Source organism: Poecile atricapillus, chromosome 13, assembly GCF_030490865.1.
Source record: "Poecile atricapillus isolate bPoeAtr1 chromosome 13, bPoeAtr1.hap1, whole genome shotgun sequence".
Classification (NCBI taxonomy): Eukaryota; Metazoa; Chordata; class Aves; order Passeriformes; family Paridae; genus Poecile; species Poecile atricapillus.
Window position 1 is genome coordinate 16,078,682 of NC_081261.1, and position 21,166 is coordinate 16,099,847.

General features: G+C 53.6%; 3 protein-coding genes across 3 annotated transcripts; all 3 read left to right on the plus strand.

Annotated features, from left to right (window-relative positions):
- The first annotated feature begins 1,359 nt into the window (after positions 1–1,359).
- Positions 1,360–4,112, plus strand: LOC131583984 (protocadherin beta-4-like). Its single transcript, XM_058848664.1, has one exon. The coding sequence runs from the start codon at positions 1,579–1,581 to the stop codon at positions 4,021–4,023; it is 2,445 nt and encodes an 814-aa protein (XP_058704647.1). The 5' UTR covers positions 1,360–1,578; the 3' UTR covers positions 4,024–4,112.
- Positions 4,113–5,888: 1,776 nt separating this feature from the next.
- Positions 5,889–14,090, plus strand: LOC131584247 (uncharacterized). Its single transcript, XM_058849156.1, has 3 exons — positions 5,889–8,446; positions 8,900–8,972; positions 11,221–14,090. The coding sequence occupies exons 1-3, from the start codon at positions 6,003–6,005 to the stop codon at positions 14,083–14,085; spliced, it is 5,382 nt and encodes a 1,793-aa protein (XP_058705139.1). The 5' UTR covers positions 5,889–6,002; the 3' UTR covers positions 14,086–14,090.
- A 2,813-nt stretch (positions 14,091–16,903) lies between these two features.
- Positions 16,904–19,990, plus strand: LOC131584168 (protocadherin beta-15-like). Its single transcript, XM_058848995.1, has one exon. It carries the CDS (start codon positions 17,272–17,274, stop codon positions 19,714–19,716), a length of 2,445 nt encoding a protein of 814 aa, XP_058704978.1. The 5' UTR covers positions 16,904–17,271; the 3' UTR covers positions 19,717–19,990.
- Positions 19,991–21,166: the final 1,176 nt, after the last annotated feature.

Sequence of the window (21,166 nt, forward strand, 5' to 3'; positions counted from 1 at the left end):
CAGAAAAGCAAGGCACTTCTGAATACCAATTTGTGATGTCTTGTTAGCATTGTTTTTTTCTTTCTGGGGCTTAGGAGGTCTCTCTCTGAGATATTTGGGCTTTGTGTGTAACACTTTTTTCTCAGTATGTCTGTCTGTTCACCCTTTGTGCATCTGTAGATGCTGCAGTAGTGCTGCCCTGTGAAAGAGTGAATTTGTCCCATCCAGCCATTGCAGTGCTGGTAAGTCCAGCTCTGTAGAGTAAAAGGAAATTTTTACCCCATGAGTACAGGAGTCTTCTTCAAGACATAGAGGAGCTGGAAAATGCAAAGTAAAATCTTATTTTAACCTGTTTGTGGGATTGGTGTCCTGTCCCACTCAGATTGGCTTGGAAATGCAGCACCAGAAGATGCAATAGGGTAGGCTATAAGTGTGGAGAATGACGAAAATGTATTAATTGTCTTCACGTGCATGAGAACACCACATGTCCATGAAAAATAACTTTCTGGAGGAGGAATCAAGCAGAACTTGTAAACAGGACTTTGAGTTTTCGTTCCTCATTCTTGTTTCTGAATTCAGGAGATTCATGCTGGTACTAGAAAGCTGTCCCTACAGGATTTACTCCATATATGTTAGAGCGTTTGCATTCTCATTTTTGCCCTTTCTCTTTTTATGGCTGTATAGAGCATTATTTAGCTCATTCCTGATGAGAAAGACAGCAAGCCCATCTAAAACTACTGGTTGTTTAATGATGTCTGTGATGCATGAAGTATTCATAAAGACACTCTCAAGTTGTATTGTGCTGAAGTTAGAACGTTTAACATTGGTATAACTCTCAGTTTAAAAACTGTAAAAATATCTAGAATTGAAATAAAGACTGACTACTTACCTGGAGACAAAATTCTTTGTAGAGATGTACTTTCTGGGAAAGACCTCTCAAGGCTCTTCAAGCTTCTGCGAGGGTTTTTCTCACTCTGTCCCTTGACAGAAGGGATGGGTGTTTTCAGTTTTTGAGCGTGGAGATGCAGGCGGGGAGTTTCCATTTGATGCCCGTGCTGTCAGCATCGGCCGTTGCGTGCTCGGTTTGTCCTGCTGAGCGATGAGGCTGTGTGTTTCTGGTGTGGGTGTGGGCTTGCCGCTGGCCTGGGAAAGGGCGCATTGTGATGTTGGCGCCGGGTGTGTGGAAAGCTTTGGACTCTCGGTCCGGGGCGAGCGGCAGCGCGGGCTGCGGGCGGCGGCGGGCGCAGTTCCAGCGCGCACCGCTGGGTGGTGCCCTCGGCCAAGGCGGCGCCGAGCGGCTGCGGCAGCGGAGGCGGCCGAGCCCGGCCCGGCCCAGCCCAGCGCAGCTCGGCTCAGCGCAGAGCAGCTGAGCCCGAGCGAGCTGAGATCAGCGCAGCGCAGCCGGCCGGAGGTGGCAGCGGCTGCGGTGGCGAGCGCTGCCCCGTGTCAGCCGCTGCCGGCACCCGCCGGCTGTGTCAGGCGCCGCCGGCGGAATCGGAGGCAGCGAGAGAAGGCGCCCGGCCCGCCCTTGGCCGCTTTCGGCGGGGAATCACCGGGGACAGCCGCCACACCGAGCCCGGCCGCCGCCGCCGCCGCGCCATGGCGATCGCAAGGCAAGTGCTTTGTCTGTCTGCTTTGCTGTGGCTGCCGCCCGCTCGCGCCGAGCCCATCCGCTACTCCGTAGCCGAGGAGGCGGAAAGCGGCTCCCTGGTAGGCGAGCTGGCGGAGGACGCGGGGCTGACGCCGGCGCAGCTCTCGGCTCGCCGCGCCCGCCTGGTGTCGGAGGACGGCCGGCAGCATTTTGCCTTAGAGCGCGGCTCCGGCCGCCTGCTCGTGGCGGGGAGGCTGGACCGAGAGGAGCTGTGCGGCCAGTCCGCCACCTGCATGCTCCCCTTCGAGCTGCTGCTCTCCAGCCCCCTGCAGTTCTTTCGGGTCGAGGTGGCTCTGGAGGATATCAATGACCATTCGCCTGTTTTCCCCGAGGAACGAGTGACTTTTGACATCCCTGAAATGAGCGACCAGGGTTCGCGTTTCCCGTTGGAGGTGGCTCAGGACCTCGATATTGGCAGCAACACAGTCCAGACATACAGCATCTCTCCAGAGAACGAATATTTTAGTGTCTCCTATGGAAGCCGGAGTGAGGATGACAAATACCTTGAACTTGTTTTGGAGAAGCCACTAGACAGAGAGGAGCTGGCAGAGATGAGTTTCAGTGTTATTGCTGTTGATGGGGGCTCTCCTCCCAGGACTGGGACAACTGAAGTGGAAATTGTCATTCTAGATGCAAATGACAATGCTCCCATATTCACACAGGAGCGTTTTTTTGGAAAAGTCCTGGAGAACATGCCAGAAGGGTCTGTAGTGCTGACTGTGCTGGCAAGAGATCAGGATGCAGGAGTTTATGGGGAAATTTCCTATCAATTCAGCCAAGCAATGGGACACAGCAGTTCAGCATTTGTGATTGATCCCATAACTGGTGAAATTAAACTCACAAAACCTCTGGACTTCGAGGAAGCAGACACTTACGAACTGCGTGTAAGAGCCAGAGATGGTGGGGGACTCTCAGCAATCTGCAAAGTGCTTGTGGAGGTGGTGGATGTGAATGACAATGCCCCAGAGGTGGTGGTCAGCTCCTTCAGCAGTCCCCTCCCTGAGAACACAGCGCCCGGCACGGTGGTTGCCCTGTTTACGGTCAGGGACCGGGATTCTGGGGCCAACGGGAAGATCTCGTGTGGCCTCGAGGATCAGCTCTTCTTCTCGCTGCGGCCAGCCTATAAGAATTACTATGAGCTGGTGACAGTGAGCGCGCTGGACCGCGAGGAAACGGCTCGCTACATCCTCAGGGTGACGGCAGCAGACGCGGGGTCGCCTCCTCTGACGAGCACGCAGACCTTCACCGTGGACATCTCGGATGTCAACGACAACGCTCCCGTCTTCAACCAGACATCGTACACCATGTACGTGCGTGAGAACAACGTGCCCACGGTATTTGTTGGAGCCGTCAGCGCTGCCGACGCTGACGTGGGGCTCAATGGCAAGGTGAGCTATTCCCTGGCAGCGGTGCAAGCGGCAGAGGGGCCTTGGTGCTCGTGTGTGTCTGTGAACTCTGAGAACGGGCACGTGTTTGTGCTGCGGCCCCTGGACTACGAGCGCTTGAGGCAGACGGAGGTGACGGTCAGTGCCTCTGACGCGGGCTCTCCTCCCCTCAGAGCCAACGTCAGCGTCCGCCTCGTGGTGCTGGACGAGAACGACAACGCCCCGCTGGTGCTGTACCCAGGCCAGGAGAGCAGCCCAGCGTCCAGTGAGCTGGTGCCCGTGTCGGCCGAGGCGGGCTACCTGATCACCAAAGTGGTGGCCGTGGATGCCGACTCCGGGCAGAACTCGTGGCTCTCGTACCACCTGCTGAGGGCCAGCGAGCCAGGGCTGTTCACGGTGGGTGTCCACAGCGGGGAGGTGCGTCTGAGGAGGCCGGTGACGGAGAGAGACAGCGTGAGGCAGAAGCTCCTTGTCCTGGTCAGAGACAACGGCAAGCCGCCCCTGTCGGCCACGGCAGCTGTGAGCGCGCTCCTGCTCAAGGACTTGTCAGACGTGCGCCTCCCCGGGCACGGCAGCCCGGCCCCAGAGGATCAGGGTGGCTCCCTGACCACCTATTTAATCATTGCCCTGGTGTGTGTCTCCCTGCTCTTCCTCGTCTCCACCGCACTCTTTGTGGCTCGCAAGGTGTGCAAGAGAAAGGAGCTGAAGGCTGGCCATGTGCTTTATGGTGCCGACAACTTGCAGAGCGGCCTGGCCGATGGGGCTGCTGCAGGGAGCCTGCCCCGCGCCTATTGCTACGAGATCAGCCTCACAACGGGCTCGGGCAACAGCGAGTTCAAATTCCTCAAGCCCATCCTCCCCAGCCTGCCACCACAGCACTGCGCCGTGAGCCAGGGCCCGGAGGATGAACAGCATTTCCCCTGTGTCCCTGTCAGCACCGAGGACACGGCACCAGACAATCCTGGCACTCTCTCTGCAGGACACTTCAATTCTCTTTCCTTCAACTAGCTGGGCTCTGCACTGACAGAGGCTTCGATGCTCGTTGGAGATTGCAATCCAGGCAGCTGCCGGTGACAATCTTTCCTCCAGAGAAAACTTGTGTTTCCAGATGCCATAACCAATTTCCCTCATATTCTAAATCAGAATAGAAGTTATCAGGTTCTCCAAAAAGAGAAAAATAGAAGCAAATAAAAGAAAGTCGAGCTCTCACTCTGGCAGTAATATACTTCATCTCTGATATGGTCATTTCTGATAGACTTTAAGAAGGCAGTTAGCACTCCAGCTAAGCTCAAGTGCCTGGTGCTGTCAGTCCGGACCATGACCCTCTTATTCATTGCTATAACACAATGGCACATTTGGTTACACAAATCTCACTCTTGTTGAAATGGCTCAAAGCCCTTTGTCCAGCCCAGAAAAGCAAGGCACTTCTGAATACCAATTTGTGATGTCTTGTTAGCATTGTTTTTTTCTTTCTGGGGCTTAGGAGGTCTCTCTCTGAGATATTTGGGCTTTGTGTGTAACACTTTTTTCTCAGTATGTCTGTCTGTTCACCCTTTGTGCATCTGTAGATGCTGCAGTAGTGCTGCCCTGTGAAAGAGTGAATTTGTCCCATCCAGCCATTGCAGTGCTGGTAAGTCCAGCTCTGTAGAGTAAAAGGAAATTTTTACCCCATGAGTACAGGAGTCTTCTTCAAGACATAGAGGAGCTGGAAAATGCAAAGTAAAATCTTATTTTAACCTGTTTGTGGGATTGGTGTCCTGTCCCACTCAGATTGGCTTGGAAATGCAGCACCAGAAGATGCAATAGGGTAGGCTATAAGTGTGGAGAATGACGAAAATGTATTAATTGTCTTCACGTGCATGAGAACACCACATGTCCATGAAAAATAACTTTCTGGAGGAGGAATCAAGCAGAACTTGTAAACAGGACTTTGAGTTTTCGTTCCTCATTCTTGTTTCTGAATTCAGGAGATTCATGCTGGTACTAGAAAGCTGTCCCTACAGGATTTACTCCATATATGTTAGAGCGTTTGCATTCTCATTTTTGCCCTTTCTCTTTTTATGGCTGTATAGAGCATTATTTAGCTCATTCCTGATGAGAAAGACAGCAAGCCCATCTAAAACTACTGGTTGTTTAATGATGTCTGTGATGCATGAAGTATTCATAAAGACACTCTCAAGTTGTATTGTGCTGAAGTTAGAACGTTTAACATTGGTATAACTCTCAGTTTAAAAACTGTAAAAATATCTAGAATTGAAATAAAGACTGACTACTTACCTGGAGACAAAATTCTTTGTAGAGATGTACTTTCTGGGAAAGACCTCTCAAGGCTCTTCAAGCTTCTGCGAGGGTTTTTCTCACTCTGTCCCTTGACAGAAGGGATGGGTGTTTTCAGTTTTTGAGCGTGGAGATGCAGGCGGGGAGTTTCCATTTGATGCCCGTGCTGTCAGCATCGGCCGTTGCGTGCTCGGTTTGTCCTGCTGAGCGATGAGGCTGTGTGTTTCTGGTGTGGGTGTGGGCTTGCCGCTGGCCTGGGAAAGGGCGCATTGTGATGTTGGCGCCGGGTGTGTGGAAAGCTTTGGACTCTCGGTCCGGGGCGAGCGGCAGCGCGGGCTGCGGGCGGCGGCGGGCGCAGTTCCAGCGCGCACCGCTGGGTGGTGCCCTCGGCCAAGGCGGCGCCGAGCGGCTGCGGCAGCGGAGGCGGCCGAGCCCGGCCCGGCCCAGCCCAGCGCAGCTCGGCTCAGCGCAGAGCAGCTGAGCCCGAGCGAGCTGAGATCAGCGCAGCGCAGCCGGCCGGAGGTGGCAGCGGCTGCGGTGGCGAGCGCTGCCCCGTGTCAGCCGCTGCCGGCACCCGCCGGCTGTGTCAGGCGCCGCCGGCGGAATCGGAGGCAGCGAGAGAAGGCGCCCGGCCCGCCCTTGGCCGCTTTCGGCGGGGAATCACCGGGGACAGCCGCCACACCGAGCCCGGCCGCCGCCGCCGCCGCGCCATGGCGATCGCAAGGCAAGTGCTTTGTCTGTCTGCTTTGCTGTGGCTGCCGCCCGCTCGCGCCGAGCCCATCCGCTACTCCGTAGCCGAGGAGGCGGAAAGCGGCTCCCTGGTAGGCGAGCTGGCGGAGGACGCGGGGCTGACGCCGGCGCAGCTCTCGGCTCGCCGCGCCCGCCTGGTGTCGGAGGACGGCCGGCAGCATTTTGCCTTAGAGCGCGGCTCCGGCCGCCTGCTCGTGGCGGGGAGGCTGGACCGAGAGGAGCTGTGCGGCCAGTCCGCCACCTGCATGCTCCCCTTCGAGCTGCTGCTCTCCAGCCCCCTGCAGTTCTTTCGGGTCGAGGTGGCTCTGGAGGATATCAATGACCATTCGCCTGTTTTCCCCGAGGAACGAGTGACTTTTGACATCCCTGAAATGAGCGACCAGGGTTCGCGTTTCCCGTTGGAGGTGGCTCAGGACCTCGATATTGGCAGCAACACAGTCCAGACATACAGCATCTCTCCAGAGAACGAATATTTTAGTGTCTCCTATGGAAGCCGGAGTGAGGATGACAAATACCTTGAACTTGTTTTGGAGAAGCCACTAGACAGAGAGGAGCTGGCAGAGATGAGTTTCAGTGTTATTGCTGTTGATGGGGGCTCTCCTCCCAGGACTGGGACAACTGAAGTGGAAATTGTCATTCTAGATGCAAATGACAATGCTCCCATATTCACACAGGAGCGTTTTTTTGGAAAAGTCCTGGAGAACATGCCAGAAGGGTCTGTAGTGCTGACTGTGCTGGCAAGAGATCAGGATGCAGGAGTTTATGGGGAAATTTCCTATCAATTCAGCCAAGCAATGGGACACAGCAGTTCAGCATTTGTGATTGATCCCATAACTGGTGAAATTAAACTCACAAAACCTCTGGACTTCGAGGAAGCAGACACTTACGAACTGCGTGTAAGAGCCAGAGATGGTGGGGGACTCTCAGCAATCTGCAAAGTGCTTGTGGAGGTGGTGGATGTGAATGACAATGCCCCAGAGGTGGTGGTCAGCTCCTTCAGCAGTCCCCTCCCTGAGAACACAGCGCCCGGCACGGTGGTTGCCCTGTTTACGGTCAGGGACCGGGATTCTGGGGCCAACGGGAAGATCTCGTGTGGCCTCGAGGATCAGCTCTTCTTCTCGCTGCGGCCAGCCTATAAGAATTACTATGAGCTGGTGACAGTGAGCGCGCTGGACCGCGAGGAAACGGCTCGCTACATCCTCAGGGTGACGGCAGCAGACGCGGGGTCGCCTCCTCTGACGAGCACGCAGACCTTCACCGTGGACATCTCGGATGTCAATGACAACGCCCCCGTCTTCAACCAGACGTCGTACACCATGTACGTGCGTGAGAACAACGTGCCCACGGTGTTTGTTGGAGCCGTCAGCGCTGCCGACGCTGACGTGGGGCTCAATGGCAAGGTGAGCTATTCCCTGGCAGCGGTGCAAGCGGCAGAGGGGCCTTGGTGCTCGTGCGTGTCTGTGAACTCTGAGAACGGGCACATGTTTGTGCTGCGGCCCCTGGACTACGAGCGCTTGAGGCAGACGGAGGTGACGGTCAGTGCCTCTGACGCGGGCTCTCCTCCCCTCAGAGCCAACGTCAGCGTCCGCCTCGTGGTGCTGGATGAGAACGACAACGCCCCGCTGGTGCTGTACCCAGGCCAGGAGAGCAGCCCAGCGTCCAGTGAGCTGGTGCCCGTGTCGGCTGAGGCGGGCTACCTGATCACCAAAGTGGTGGCCGTGGATGCCGACTCCGGGAAGAACTCGTGGCTCTCGTACCACCTGCTGAGGGCCAGCGAGCCAGGGCTGTTCACGGTGGGTGTCCACAGCGGGGAGGTGCGTCTGAGGAGGCCGGTGACGGAGAGAGACAGCGTGAGGCAGAAGCTCCTTGTCCTGGTCAGAGACAACGGCAAGCCGCCCCTGTCGGCCACGGCAGCTGTGAGCGCGCTCCTGCTCAAGGACTTGTCAGACGTGCGCCTCCCCGGGCACGGCAGCCCGGCCCCAGAGGATCAGGGTGGCTCCCTGACCACCTATTTAATCATTGCCCTGGTGTGTGTCTCCCTGCTCTTCCTCGTCTCCACCGCACTCTTTGTGGCTCGCAAGGTGTGCAAGAGAAAGGAGCTGAAGGCTGGCCATGTGCTTTATGGTGCCGACAACTTGCAGAGCGGCCTGGCCGATGGGGCCGCTGCAGGGAGCCTGCCCCGCGCCTATTGCTACGAGATCAGCCTCACAACGGGCTCGGGCAACAGCGAGTTCAAATTCCTCAAGCCCATCCTCCCCAGCCTGCCACCACAGCACTGTGCCGTGGGCCAGGGCCCGGAGGATGAACAGCATTTCCCCTGTGTCCCTGTCAGCACCGAGGACACGGCACCAGACAATCCTGGCACTCTCTCTGCAGGACACTTCAATTCTCTTTCCTTCAACTAGCTGGGCTCTGCACTGCCAGAGGCTTCGATGCCTGTTGGAAATTTGGATCCAGGCAGAAGCATTTGGCAGTGGTTCCTCCAGAGAAAACTTGTGGTTCCAAATGCCATGACAAATTTCCTTCATATTCTAAGTCAGAATAGAAGTTGTCAGGTTCTCCAAAAGGGAAAAGTAGAAGCAAGTTAGACAAAGTTCAGCTCTCACTCTGGGTGTGATACGCTTCATCTGTGTTCTGGTCTTTTCTGATAGACTTTATGAAGGGGGTTAATACTCCAGCTATTCTCCTGTATCTCTTGCTATCAGACCAGTCCGTGAAACTCTTATTTTTTCATTGCTATAACACAATGGCACAGTTGTGTAGACACTTCACACACTTGCTGCAATAGCCCAATGCTCTTTGCCCAGCTCAGAAAAGCGACTTACTTCTGAATACTGTGTCATGATGTTCTGTTTAGCATAGGGCTTTTTCTTGCTGGGGATTTGGAGGTCTCTGTCTATGTGGGCTTTGTGTTTTATGCTTTCCTCTCAGTATGTCTGTCTGTTCACCATTTGTGCATCTGCTGATGCTTCAGTAGATGCTGCTCTCTCAAAGAGTGAATTTGTCCCATCCAGCCATTGCTGTGCTGCAGTTCCAGCTCTGCAGAGTAAAAGGCTGTTTTGACCCTATTGGTACAGGGCTCTCATCTTCTTCATGGCAGAGAGGAGTAGGAAAATGCACAAAATCATCCTTTATCTAGTGTGTATTTTTGTTATGTACACCTGGGATCGCCTAGGAAATTCAGCACTGAAAGATGCATTAGGATAGGCTATAACTGTGGAGAGTCATGAAAACTTCTTAATTGTCTTTATGAGCATGAGAACACCACTTGTCCATGAAATATAATTTTTTGGAGTTAGAATCAAGCAGAACTTGAGAACAGGACTTTGAGTTTTCTTTCCTCATTCTTCTTTCTGAATTCAGAGGCTTCTTGTTGGTACTAGAAAGCTGTCCCTACAGAATTTTCTCAATTTGTGATAGAGTATTTCCATTCTCCTTATGCCCTTTTTCTTTTTATTCACTATCTACCACTGCGCCGTGGGCCAGGGCTCGGAGGATGAACAGCATTTCCCCTGTGTCCCTGTCAGCACCGAGGACACGGCACCAGACAATCCTGGCACTCTCTCCGCAGGACACTTCAATTCTCTTTCCTTCAACTAGCTGGGCTCTGCACTGCCAGGGGCTTCAGTGCCCATGGGAGGAGTGGATCCGGGCAGCAGCAGGTAGCAATGGATTCTCCAGAGAAAACTTGTGTTTCCAATTGTCATAAGTAATTTCCCTCATATTCTAAGTCAGAACAGAAGTTGTCAGGTTTTCAAAAAGAGAAAAATAGAAGCAAATAAAAGAAATCTGGGCTCTCACTCTGGCAGTAATATATTCATCTCTGATATGGTCATTTCTGATAGGCTTTAAGAAGGCGGTTAGCACTCCAGCTATTCTCCTGTATCTCCTGCTGTCAGACCAGACCATGAAACCCATATTTTTTCATTGCTATAACACAGTGGCACAGTTGTGTAGATTAATTTAACGTTTGCTGAAATGGCCCAAAGCCCTTTGTCCAGCTCAGAAAAGCGAGGTACTTCTGAATACTGTGTCATGATCTTTTGTTAGCATGGGGCTTTTTCCTTCTGGGGATTTGGAGATCTCTGTGTATGTGGGCTTTGTGTGTAAGACTTTCTTCTCAGTATGTCTGTCTGTTCGGCCCTTGTGCATCTGCTGATGCTTCACTAATGCTGCCCTGTGAAAGAGTGAATTTGTCTCATCCAGCCATTGCAATGCTGACAATTCAAGCTCTGTAGGGTAAAAGGCTGTTTTGACCCTATTGGTACAGGGCTCTCATCTTCTTCAAGTCAGAGAGGAGTAGGAAAATGCACAAAATCATCCTTTATCTAATGTGTATTTGTGTTCTGTACACCTGGGATAGTCTTGGAAATTTAACAGCGAAAGATGCATTAGGGCAGGCTGTAACTGTGGAGAGTTCTGAGAACTTTTAATTCTCGTTATGAGCATGAGAACACCACTTATCCATGAAATATAATTTTTTGGAGTTAGAATCAAGCAGAACTTGAAAACAGAACATTGAGTTTTCTTTCCTCATTCTTCTTTCTGAATTTAGCGGCTTCTTGTTGGGACTAGAAAGCTGTCCCTACAGAGGTTTCTCCATTTTTCTTAGAGCATTTGCATTCCAATTTTTTCCCTTTCTCCTTTTATCTACTTTACTGTACTGAGAATTATTTTGCTCATTCCTGGTTAGAAGGAGTGCAAACCCAGCTATAATAACTGGTTGTCTGAGCGATGTCTGTGATGCATGGAATATTCATAAAGACACCTTCAAGTTGTATTGTGCTGAATTTAGAAACATTAACATTGGTATAAGTCTGAATTTAAAAATTGTAAAGATATGTAGAATCGAAATAAAGAGATCACCCTGACTACTTACGTGGACACAGAATTCTTTGTAGAGACGTTCTCTCTGGGAAAGAGTTGTCAAGGCTCTTCAAGCTTCAGCGAGGTTGTTTCTCACAATGTCCTTTCTTCAAAGGGAAGGGTGGATTCAGTTGCTGAGTGTGGAGATGCAGGCGGGGAGTTTCCATTTGATGCCCGTGCTGTCAGCATCGGCCCTTGCGTGTTCGGTTTGTCCTGCTGAGCGATGAGGCTGTGTGTTTCTGGTGTGGGTGTGTGCTTGCCGCTGGCCTGGGAAAGGGCGCATTGTGATGTTGGCGCCGGGTGTGTGGAAAGCTTTGGACTCTCGGTCCGGGGCGAGCGGCAGCGCGGGCTGCGGGCGGCGGCGGGCGCAGTTCCAGCGCGCACCGCTGGGTGGTGCCCTCGGCCAAGGCGGCGCCGAGCGGCTGCGGCAGCGGAGGCGGCCGAGCCCGGCCCGGCCCAGCCCAGCGCAGCTCGGCTCAGCGCAGCGCAGCTGAGCCCGAGCGAGCTGAGATCAGCGCAGCGCAGCCGGCCGGAGGTGGCAGCGGCTGCGGTGGCGAGCGCTGCCCCGTGTCAGCCGCTGCCGGCACCCGCCGGCTGTGTCAGGCGCCGCCGGCGGAATCGGAGGCAGCGAGAGAAGGCGCCCGGCCCGCCCTTGGCCGCTTTCGGCGGGGAATCACCGGGGACAGCCGCCACACCGAGCCCGGCCGCCGCCGCCGCCGCCGCCGCCGCGCCATGGCGATCGCAAGGCAAGTGCTTTGTCTGTCTGCTTTGCTGTGGCTGCCGCCCGCTCGCGCCGAGCCCATCCGCTACTCCGTAGCCGAGGAGGCGGAAAGCGGCTCCCTGGTAGGCGAGCTGGCGGAGGACGCGGGGCTGACGCCGGCGCAGCTCTCGGCTCGCCGCGCCCGCCTGGTGTCGGAGGACGGCCGGCAGCATTTTGCCTTAGAGCGCGGCTCCGGCCGCCTGCTCGTGGCGGGGAGGCTGGACCGGGAGGAGCTGTGCGGCCAGTCCGCCACCTGCACGCTCCCCTTCGAGCTGCTGCTCTCCAACCCGCTGCAGTTCTTTCGGGTCGAGGTGGCTCTGGCGGATATCAATGACCATTCACCTCTTTTCCCCGAGAAACGAGTCCTTTTTAAGATTCCGGAGACAAGCGAGCCAGGTTCTCATCTCCCACTAGAGGTGGCTCGGGACCTCGATATTGGCAGCAACACAGTCCAGGCATACAGCATCTCTCCCGAGAACCAATATTTTAGTGTCTCCTATGGAACTCGAATTACGGGAAAGAAGTATCTTGAACTTGTTTTGGAGAAGCCTCTAGACAGAGAGGAGCAGGCAGAGATGAGTTTCAGTCTCATTGCTGTTGATGGTGGGTCTCCTCCCAGGACTGGGACAACCGAAGTGAAAATTTTCATTCTAGATATAAATGACAATCCTCCCATCTTCACACAGGAGGTTTACATTGGGAAGGTTCTGGAGAATATGCCAGAAGGCTCTGTGGTTCTGACCGTGTTAGCTACTGATCAGGATGCCGGAGTAAATGGGGAAATTTCCTACCAACTCAGTGAAGCTGCAGAGCAGAGTGACTCGATATTTGTGATTGACCCTCTAAGTGGTGAAATTAAACTGACAAAACCTCTGGACTTTGAGGTGGCACAAAGTCACGAACTAAGTGTGACAGCCAGAGATGGTGGAGGGTTCTCAGCCATCTGCAAAGTGTTGGTGGAGGTGGTGGATGTGAATGACAATGCCCCAGAGGTGGTGGTCAGCTCCTTCAGCAGTCCCCTCCCCGAGAACACAGCGCCCGGCACGGTGGTTGCCCTGTTTACGGTCAGGGACCGGGATTCTGGGGCCAACGGGAAGATCTCGTGTGGCCTCGAGGATCAGCTCTTCTTCTCGCTGCGGCCAGCCTATAAGAATTACTATGAGCTGGTGACAGTGAGCGCGCTGGACCGCGAGGAGACGGCTCGCTACATCCTCAGGGTGACGGCAGCAGACGCGGGGTCGCCTCCTCTGACGAGCACGCAGACCTTCACCGTGGACATCTCGGATGTCAACGACAACGCCCCCGTCTTCAACCAGACGTCGTACACCATGTACGTGCGTGAGAACAACGTGCCCACGGTATTTGTTGGAGCCGTCAGCGCTGCCGATGCTGACGTGGGGCTCAATGGCAAGGTGAGCTATTCCCTGGCAGCGGTGCAAGCGGCAGAGGGGCCTTGGTGCTCGTGCGTGTCTGTGAACTCTGAGAACGGGCACGTGTTTGTGCTGCGGCCCCTGGACTACGAGCGCTTGAGGCAGACGGAGGTGACGGTCAGTGCCTCTGACGCGGGCTCTCCTCCCCTCAGAGCCAACGTCAGCGTCCGCCTCGTGGTGCTGGACGAGAACGACAACGCCCCGCTGGTGCTGTACCCAGGCCAGGAGAGCAGCCCAGCGTCCAGTGAGCTGGTGCCCGTGTCGGCTGAGGCGGGCTACCTGATCACCAAAGTGGTGGCCGTGGATGCCGACTCCGGGCAGAACTCGTGGCTCTCGTACCACCTGCTGAGGGCCAGCGAGCCAGGGCTGTTCACGGTGGGTGTCCACAGCGGGGAGGTGCGTCTGAGGAGGCCGGTGACGGAGAGAGACAGCGTGAGGCAGAAGCTCCTTGTCCTGGTCAGAGACAACGGCAAGCCGCCCCTGTCGGCCACGGCAGCTGTGAGCGCGCTCCTGCTCAAGGACTTGTCAGACGTGCGCCTCCCCGGGCACGGCAGCCCGGCCCCAGAGGATCAGGGTGGCTCCCTGACCACCTATTTAATCATTGCCCTGGTGTGTGTCTCCCTGCTCTTCCTCGTCTCCACCGCACTCTTTGTGGCTCGCAAGGTGTGCAAGAGAAAGGAGCTGAAGGCTGGCCATGTGCTTTATGGTGCCGACAACTTGCAGAGCGGCCTGGGTGATGGGGCCGCTGCAGGGAGCCTGCCCCGCGCCTATTGCTACGAGATCAGCCTCACAACGGGCTCGGGCAACAGCGAGTTCAAATTCCTCAAGCCCATCCTCCCCAGCCTGCCACCACAGCACTGTGCCGTGGGCCAGGGCCCGGAGGATGAACAGCATTTCCCCTGTGTCCCTGTCAGCACCGAGGACACGGCACCAGACAATCCTGGCACTCTCTCTGCAGGACACTTCAATTCTCTTTCCTTCAACTAGCTGGGCTCCGCACTGCCAGAGGCTTCGATGCCTGTTGGAGATTTGGATCCAGGCAGAAGCATTTGGCAGTGGTTCCTCCAGAGAAATCTTGTGGTTCCAAATGCCATGACAAATTTCCTTCATATTCTAAGTCAGAATAGAAGTTGTCAGGTTCTCCAAAAGGGAAAAGTAGAAGCAATTTAGACGAAGTTCAGCTCTCACTCTGGCTGTGATATGCTTCATCTGTGTTCTTGTCTTTTCTGATAGACTTTAAGAAGGGGGCTAGTACTCCAGCTATTCTCCTGTATCTCTTGCTATCAGACCAGTCCATGAGACTCTTATTTTTTCATTGCTATAACACAATGGCACAGTTGTGTAGAGAAGTCACACACTTGCTGCAATAGCCCAATGCTCTTTGCCCAGCTCAGAAAAGCGACTTACTTCTGAATACTGTGTCATGATGTTCTGTTTAGCATAGGGCTTTTTCTTGCTGGGGATTTGGAGGTCTCTGTCTATGTGGGCTTTGTATTTTATGTTTTCCTCTCAGTATGTCTGTCTGTTCCCCCTTTGTTGCATTGGCCGATGCTCCACCAATGCTGCCCAGTGAAAGAGTGAATTTGTCCCATCCAGCCATTGCTGTGCTGCAGTTCCAGCTCTGCAGAGTAAAAGGCTGTTTTGACCCTATTGGTACAGGGCTCTCATCTTCTTCAAGGCAGAGAGGAGTAGGAAAATGCACAAAATCATCCTTTATCTAGTGTGTATTTTTGTTATGTACACCTGGGATCGCCTAGGAATTTCAGCACTGAAAGATGCATTAGGATAGGCTATAACTGTGGAGAGTCATGAAAACTTCTTAATTGTCTTTATGAGCATGAGAACACCACTTGTCCATGAAATATAATTTTCTGGAGTTAGAATCAAGCAGAACTTGAGAACAGGACTTTGAGTTTTCTTTCCTCATTCTTCTTTCTGAATTCAGAGGCTTCTTGTTGGTACTGGAAGGCTGTCCCTACAGAATTTTCTCCATTTGTGATAGAGTATTTCCATTCTCCTTATGCCCTTTTTCTTTTTATTCACTATCTACCACTGCGCCGTGGGCCAGGGCTTGGAGGATGAACAGCATTTCCCCTGTGTCCCTGTCAGCACCGAGGACACGGCACCAGACAATCCTGGCACTCTCTCTGCAGGACACTTCAATTCTCTTTCCTTCAACTAGCTGGGCTCTGCACTGCCAGGGGCTTCAGTGCCCATGGGAGGAGTGGATCCGGGCAGAAGCAGGTGGCAATGGATCCTTCAGAGAAAACTTTTGTTTCCAAATGTCATAAGTTATTTCCTTCATATTCTAAGTCAGAGTAGAAGTTGTCAGGTTTTCAAAAAAAGAAAAATAGAAGCAAATAAAAGAAAGTTGGGCTCTGACTCTGGCAGTAATGTACGTCATCTCTGATTTGGCATTTTCTGATTGACATTAAGAAGGGGATTAGCACTCAAACTATTCTCCTGTATCTCTTGCTGTCAGACCAGACCATGAAGCTCTTATTCATTGGTATTAACACAACTGCACAATTGTGTAGACAGGTCTCACCCTTGCTGAAATGGCCAAGAGCGCATTGCCCTGCTCAGAAACGCAAGATGATTCTGAATTCCATGACATGATGTTCTGTTAACATGGATCTTCTTCTTTCTAGGGCTTTGGATGTCTCTGTGTGAGATGTGTGGGCCCTGTGTGTTACACTTTCTTCTCAACATGTTTCTCTGTTCGGCCCTTGTGCATCTGCAGATGCTTCACTAATGCTCCCCATGAAAGAGTGAATTTGTCTCATCCAGCCATTGCAATGCTGGCAATTCAATCTCCTCAGAGTAAAAGGCTCTTTTGACCTCATAAGTACAGGGGTCTTCTCTTCTTGAGGGCAGAGAGGAGTAGGAAAATGCGTAAGAGAATTTTCCTTTGACCTGTGTGTGGCTTTTGTGTTCTGTCCACCTTGGATTGTCTAGGAAATACAGCACTAGAGTATGTATTCGGTTGGGTTCTTAAATGTAGAGAGCCAATAAAACCTTTCAATCGTCATTATATGCATGGAAACGCCAAATGTGCATGAAATGTAATTTTCTGGAGTTACAATTGAGCAGAACATGTAAACAGGACTTTGAGGGTTTTCTCCCCATTCTTGTTTTGAATTCAGGGGCTTCTTGATGTGACTAGAAAGCTGTCCCTACAGAAGTCTCTCCCTTTGTGTTAGAGCGTTTGCATTCTCATTTTTCCCCAGTCTCCTTTTATCTACTTAACTGTACTCAGAATTATTTTGCTCATTCCATTGGAGAAGGATTGCCATCCCAGCTATAATAAGTGGTTGTTTGAATGATGTCTGTAATACATGGAATATTCATAAAGACACCCTCAAGTTGTTTTGTGCTGAAGTTAGAAACCATAACATTGGTATAACTCTGAATTTTAAAATTGTAAAAATCGGTTGAATTGAAATAAAGGCAGACTACTTACGTGGCGACAGAATTCTCTGTAGAGAGGTTCTCTCTGGGAAAGACCTGGCAGGGCTTTTCAAGCTTTTTCGAGGGTTTTTCTCACTCTGTCCCTTGTAAGAAGGGAAGGGTGGGTTCAGTTGCTGAGTGTGGAGATGCAGGCGGGGAGTTTCCATTTGCTGCCCGTGCTGTCAGCATCGGCCGTTGCGTGCTCGGTTTGTCCTGCTGAGCGATGAGGCTGTGTGTTTCTGGTGTGGGTGTGGGCTTGCCGCTGGCCTGGGAAAGGGCGCATTGTGATGTTGGTGCCGGGTGTGTGGAAAGCTTTGGACTCTCGGTCCGGGGCGAGCGGCAGCGCGGGCTGCGGGCGGCGGCGGGCGCAGTTCCAGCGCGCACCGCTGGGTGGTGCCCTCGGCCAAGGCGGCGCCGAGCGGCTGCGGCAGCGGAGGCGGCCGAGCCCGGCCCGGCCCAGCCCAGCGCAGCTCGGCTCAGCGCAGCGCAGCTGAGCCCGAGCGAGCTGAGATCAGCGCAGCGCAGCCGGCCGGAGGTGGCAGCGGCTGCGGTGGCGAGCGCTGCCCCGTGTCAGCCGCTGCCGGCACCCGCCGGCTGTGTCAGGCGCCGCCGGCGGAATCGGAGGCAGCGAGAGAAGGCGCCCGGCCCGCCCTTGGCCGCTTTCGGCGGGGAATCACCGGGGACAGCCGCCACACCGAGCCCGGCCGCCGCCGCCGCCGCGCCATGGCGATCGCAAGGCAAGTGCTTTGTCTGTCTGCTTTGCTGTGGCTGCCGCCCGCTCGCGCCGAGCCCATCCGCTACTCCGTAGCCGAGGAGGCGGAAAGCGGCTCCCTGGTAGGCGAGCTGGCGGAGGACGCGGGGCTGACGCCGGCGCAGCTCTCGGCTCGCCGCGCCCGCCTGGTGTCGGAGGACGGCCGGCAGCATTTTGCCTTAGAGCGCGGCTCCGGCCGCGTGCTCGTGGCGGGGAGGCTGGACCGGGAGGAGCTGTGCGGCCAGTCCGCCACCTGCGTGCTCCCCTTCGAGCTGCTGCTCTCCAACCCCCTGCAGTTCTTTCGGATCGAGGTGGTTCTGGAGGATATCAATGACCATTCACCTGTCTTCCCCGTGGAACGAGTCACTTTTAAGATTGTGGAAAGGAGCGACCCCGGCACCCATTTCCCAGTGGAAGCAGCTCGGGATCTGGATATTGGCCGCAATTCAGTCCAGGGATACAGCATTTCTCCCGAGAATGAATATTTTAGTGTCTCTTATGGCAGTAACAGTGAGAATGACAGAAGCGTGGAACTAGTCTTGAAAATGCTACTAGACAGAGAGGAGCATGAAGAGATGACTTTTAGTCTCATTGCTGTGGATGGTGGCTCTCCACCACGGAGTGGGACCACCCAAGTCAACATTATTGTTCTAGATGTAAATGACAACGCTCCTGTCTTCACACAGAAAACCTATGTTTGTAAGGTTTTGGAAAACTCACCACAGGGTTCTGCGGTTTTACGTGTGGTTGCAGCTGATCGGGATACAGGAGTTAATGGAGACATCACTTATGAGTTCAGCCAACCACTGAGTCAAACTGACAGCCCATTCACAATTGACTCTAGGAGTGGGGAAATTAGACTCACAAAACCTCTAGACTATGAGGCAGCACAAAGTCATGAACTGAGTGTGAGAGCCACAGATGGTGGTGGGCTCTCAGCCATCTGCAAACTGCTGGTGGAGGTGGTGGATGTGAATGACAATGCCCCAGAGGTGGTGGTCAGCTCCTTCAGCAGTCCCCTCCCCGAGAACACAGCGCCCGGCACGGTGGTTGCCCTGTTTACGGTCAGGGACCGGGATTCTGGGGCCAACGGGAAGATCTCGTGTGGCCTCGAGGATCAGCTCTTCTTCTCGCTGCGGCCAGCCTATAAGAATTACTATGAGCTGGTGACAGTGAGCGCGCTGGACCGCGAGGAGACGGCTCGCTACATCCTCAGGGTGACGGCAGCAGACGCGGGGTCGCCTCCTCTGACGAGCACGCAGACCTTCACCGTGGACATCTCGGATGTCAATGACAACGCCCCCATCTTCAACCAGACGTCGTACACCATGTACGTGCGTGAGAACAACGTGCCCACGGTGTTTGTTGGAGCCGTCAGCGCTGCCGATGCTGACGTGGGGCTCAATGGCAAGGTGAGCTATTCCCTGGCAGCGGTGCAAGCGGCAGAGGGGCCTTGGTGCTCGTGCGTGTCTGTGAACTCTGAGAACGGGCACGTGTTTGTGCTGCGGCCCCTGGACTACGAGCGCTTGAGGCAGACGGAGGTGACGGTCAGTGCCTCTGACGCGGGCTCTCCTCCCCTCAGAGCCAACGTCAGCATCCGCCTCGTGGTGCTGGACGAGAACGACAACGCCCCGCTGGTGCTGTACCCAGGCCAGGAGAACAGCCCAACGTCCAGTGAGCTGGTGCCCGTGTCGGCTGAGGCGGGCTACCTGATCACCAAAGTGGTGGCCGTGGATGCCGACTCCGGGCAGAACTCGTGGCTCTCGTACCACCTGCTGAGGGCCAGCGAGCCAGGGCTGTTCACGGTGGGTGTCCACAGCGGGGAGGTGCGTCTGAGGAGGCCGGTGACGGAGAGAGACAGCGTGAGGCAGAAGCTCCTTGTCCTGGTCAGAGACAACGGCAAGCCGCCCCTGTCGGCCACGGCAGCTGTGAGCGCGCTCCTGCTCAAGGACTTGTCAGACGTGCGCCTCCCCGGGCACGGCAGCCCGGCCCCAGAGGATCAGGGGGGCTCCCTGACCACCTATTTAATCATTGCCCTGGTGTGTGTCTCCCTGCTCTTCCTCGTCTCCACCGCACTCTTTGTGGCTCGCAAGGTGTGCAAGAGAAAGGAGCTGAAGGCTGGCCATGTGCTTTATGGTGCCGACAACTTGCAGAGCGGCCTGGCCGATGGGGCCGCTGCAGGGAGCCTGCCCCGCGCCTATTGCTACGAGATCAGCCTCACAACGGGCTCGGGCAACAGCGAGTTCAAATTCCTCAAGCCCATCCTCCCCAGCATGCCACCACAGCACTGTGCCGTGGGCCAGGGCCCGGAGGATGAACAGCATTTCCCCTGTGTCCCTGTCAGCACCGAGGACACGGCACCAGACAATCCTGGCACTCTCTCTGCAGGACACTTCAATTCTCTTTCCTTCAACTAGCTGGGCTCTGCACTGACAGAGGCTTCAATACCCGTTGGAGATTGGGATCCAGGCAGCAGCAGGTGACAATCTTTCCTCCAGAGAAAACTTGTGTTTCCAATGTCATAATCAATTTCCCTCATATTCTAAATCAGAATAGAAGTTATCAGGTTCTCCAAAAAGATAAAAATAGAAGTCAAGAAAAGAAAGTTGGGCTCCCACTCTAGCAGTAATATACTTCATCTGTGTTCTGGTCTTTTCTGATAGGCTTTAAGAAGTGGGTTAGGACTCCAGTTATTCTCCTGTATCTCTTGCTGGCACACCAGACCATGAAACTCTCGTTTATTCATTGCTATGACACAATGGCACAGTTGTGTAAACAAATCTAACCTTTGCTTAAATGGCCCTAAACCATTTGCCCAGCTCAGAAAATAAGTTAGTTCTGAATACTGTGTCATGATATTCTTTTAGTATGTGGTTTTTCCTTATGGGGCTTTGGATATCTCTGTCTGAGGGGTGTGGGCTCTCTGTGTTACACTTTCTTCTCAGTATGTCAGTCTGTACGGCCCTTGTGCATCTGTCAGTGCTTCACTAATGCTGCCCTGTGAAAGAGTGAATTCATCCCATCCAGCCATTGCAATGCTGGCAATTCCAGCTCTGCACAGGCTATTTTGACTCTCTTAGTACAGGGGCCTCACCTTCTTCAAGGCAGAGAAGAGGAGGAAAATGCACAACAGAATCTTCCTTTGACATGTGTGTGGGATTGTGTTCCGTCCACCTGAGATTGTCTAGGAATAACAGCACTGGAAGGGTCATTAGGGTGTGTATTAAATGTAGAGAAACATTAAAACATTTTAATCATCCTTATATACATGGAAAAACCACTATTCTCTGAAATATAATTTTCTGGGATATGAATCAAGAAGAACATGAAAACAGGACCTTGAGTTTTCTTTGCTCATTCCTGTTTCTGAGTTCAGGGGCTTCTTGATGTGACTAGAAAGCTGTCCCTACAGAAGTCTCCCCATTTGTGTTAGAGTGTTTGCATTCTGCTTTTTCCTCTTTCTTTTTTTATCTCCTTAACTGTACTGAGAATTATTTTGCTCATTCCACTGGAGAAGGATTGCCACCCCAACTATAGTAACTGGTTGTTTGAACGATGTCTGTGATGCATGGAATATTCATAAAGACACCCTCCATTTGTTTTGTACTGAAGTTAGAACGTCCAACATTGGTATAACTCTGAGTTTAAAAATTGTAAGAAATATGTAGAATAGAAATAAAGACTGACTACTTACGTGGAGACAGAATTCTTTGTAGAGACGTTCTTTCTGGGAAAGACCTGACAAGGCTCTCCAAGCTCGTGCGAGGGATTTTGTCAGTCTTTCCCTTGACAGAAGGGAAGGGTGGGTTCAGTTGCTGAGCGTGGAGATGCAGGCGGGCAGTTTTCATTTGCTGCCCGTGCTGTCAG

What these genes read in the sequence shown, in the direction of transcription:
- LOC131583984 (XM_058848664.1), top strand. Translation starts at nt 1,579, where the DNA reads ATGGCGATCGCAAGGCAAGTGCTTTGTCTGTCTGCTTTGCTGTGGCTG.
- LOC131584247 (XM_058849156.1), top strand. Translation starts at nt 6,003, where the DNA reads ATGGCGATCGCAAGGCAAGTGCTTTGTCTGTCTGCTTTGCTGTGGCTG. An exon ending in AATTCTCTTTCCTTCAACTA is followed by an intron (nt 8,447 to 8,899) that starts GCTGGGCTCTGC and finishes TGTTCTGTTTAG; the next exon opens with CATAGGGCTTTTTCTTGCTG. An exon ending in TGTTTTATGCTTTCCTCTCA is followed by an intron (nt 8,973 to 11,220) that starts GTATGTCTGTCT and finishes GTGTGTGGAAAG; the next exon opens with CTTTGGACTCTCGGTCCGGG.
- LOC131584168 (XM_058848995.1), top strand. Translation starts at nt 17,272, where the DNA reads ATGGCGATCGCAAGGCAAGTGCTTTGTCTGTCTGCTTTGCTGTGGCTG.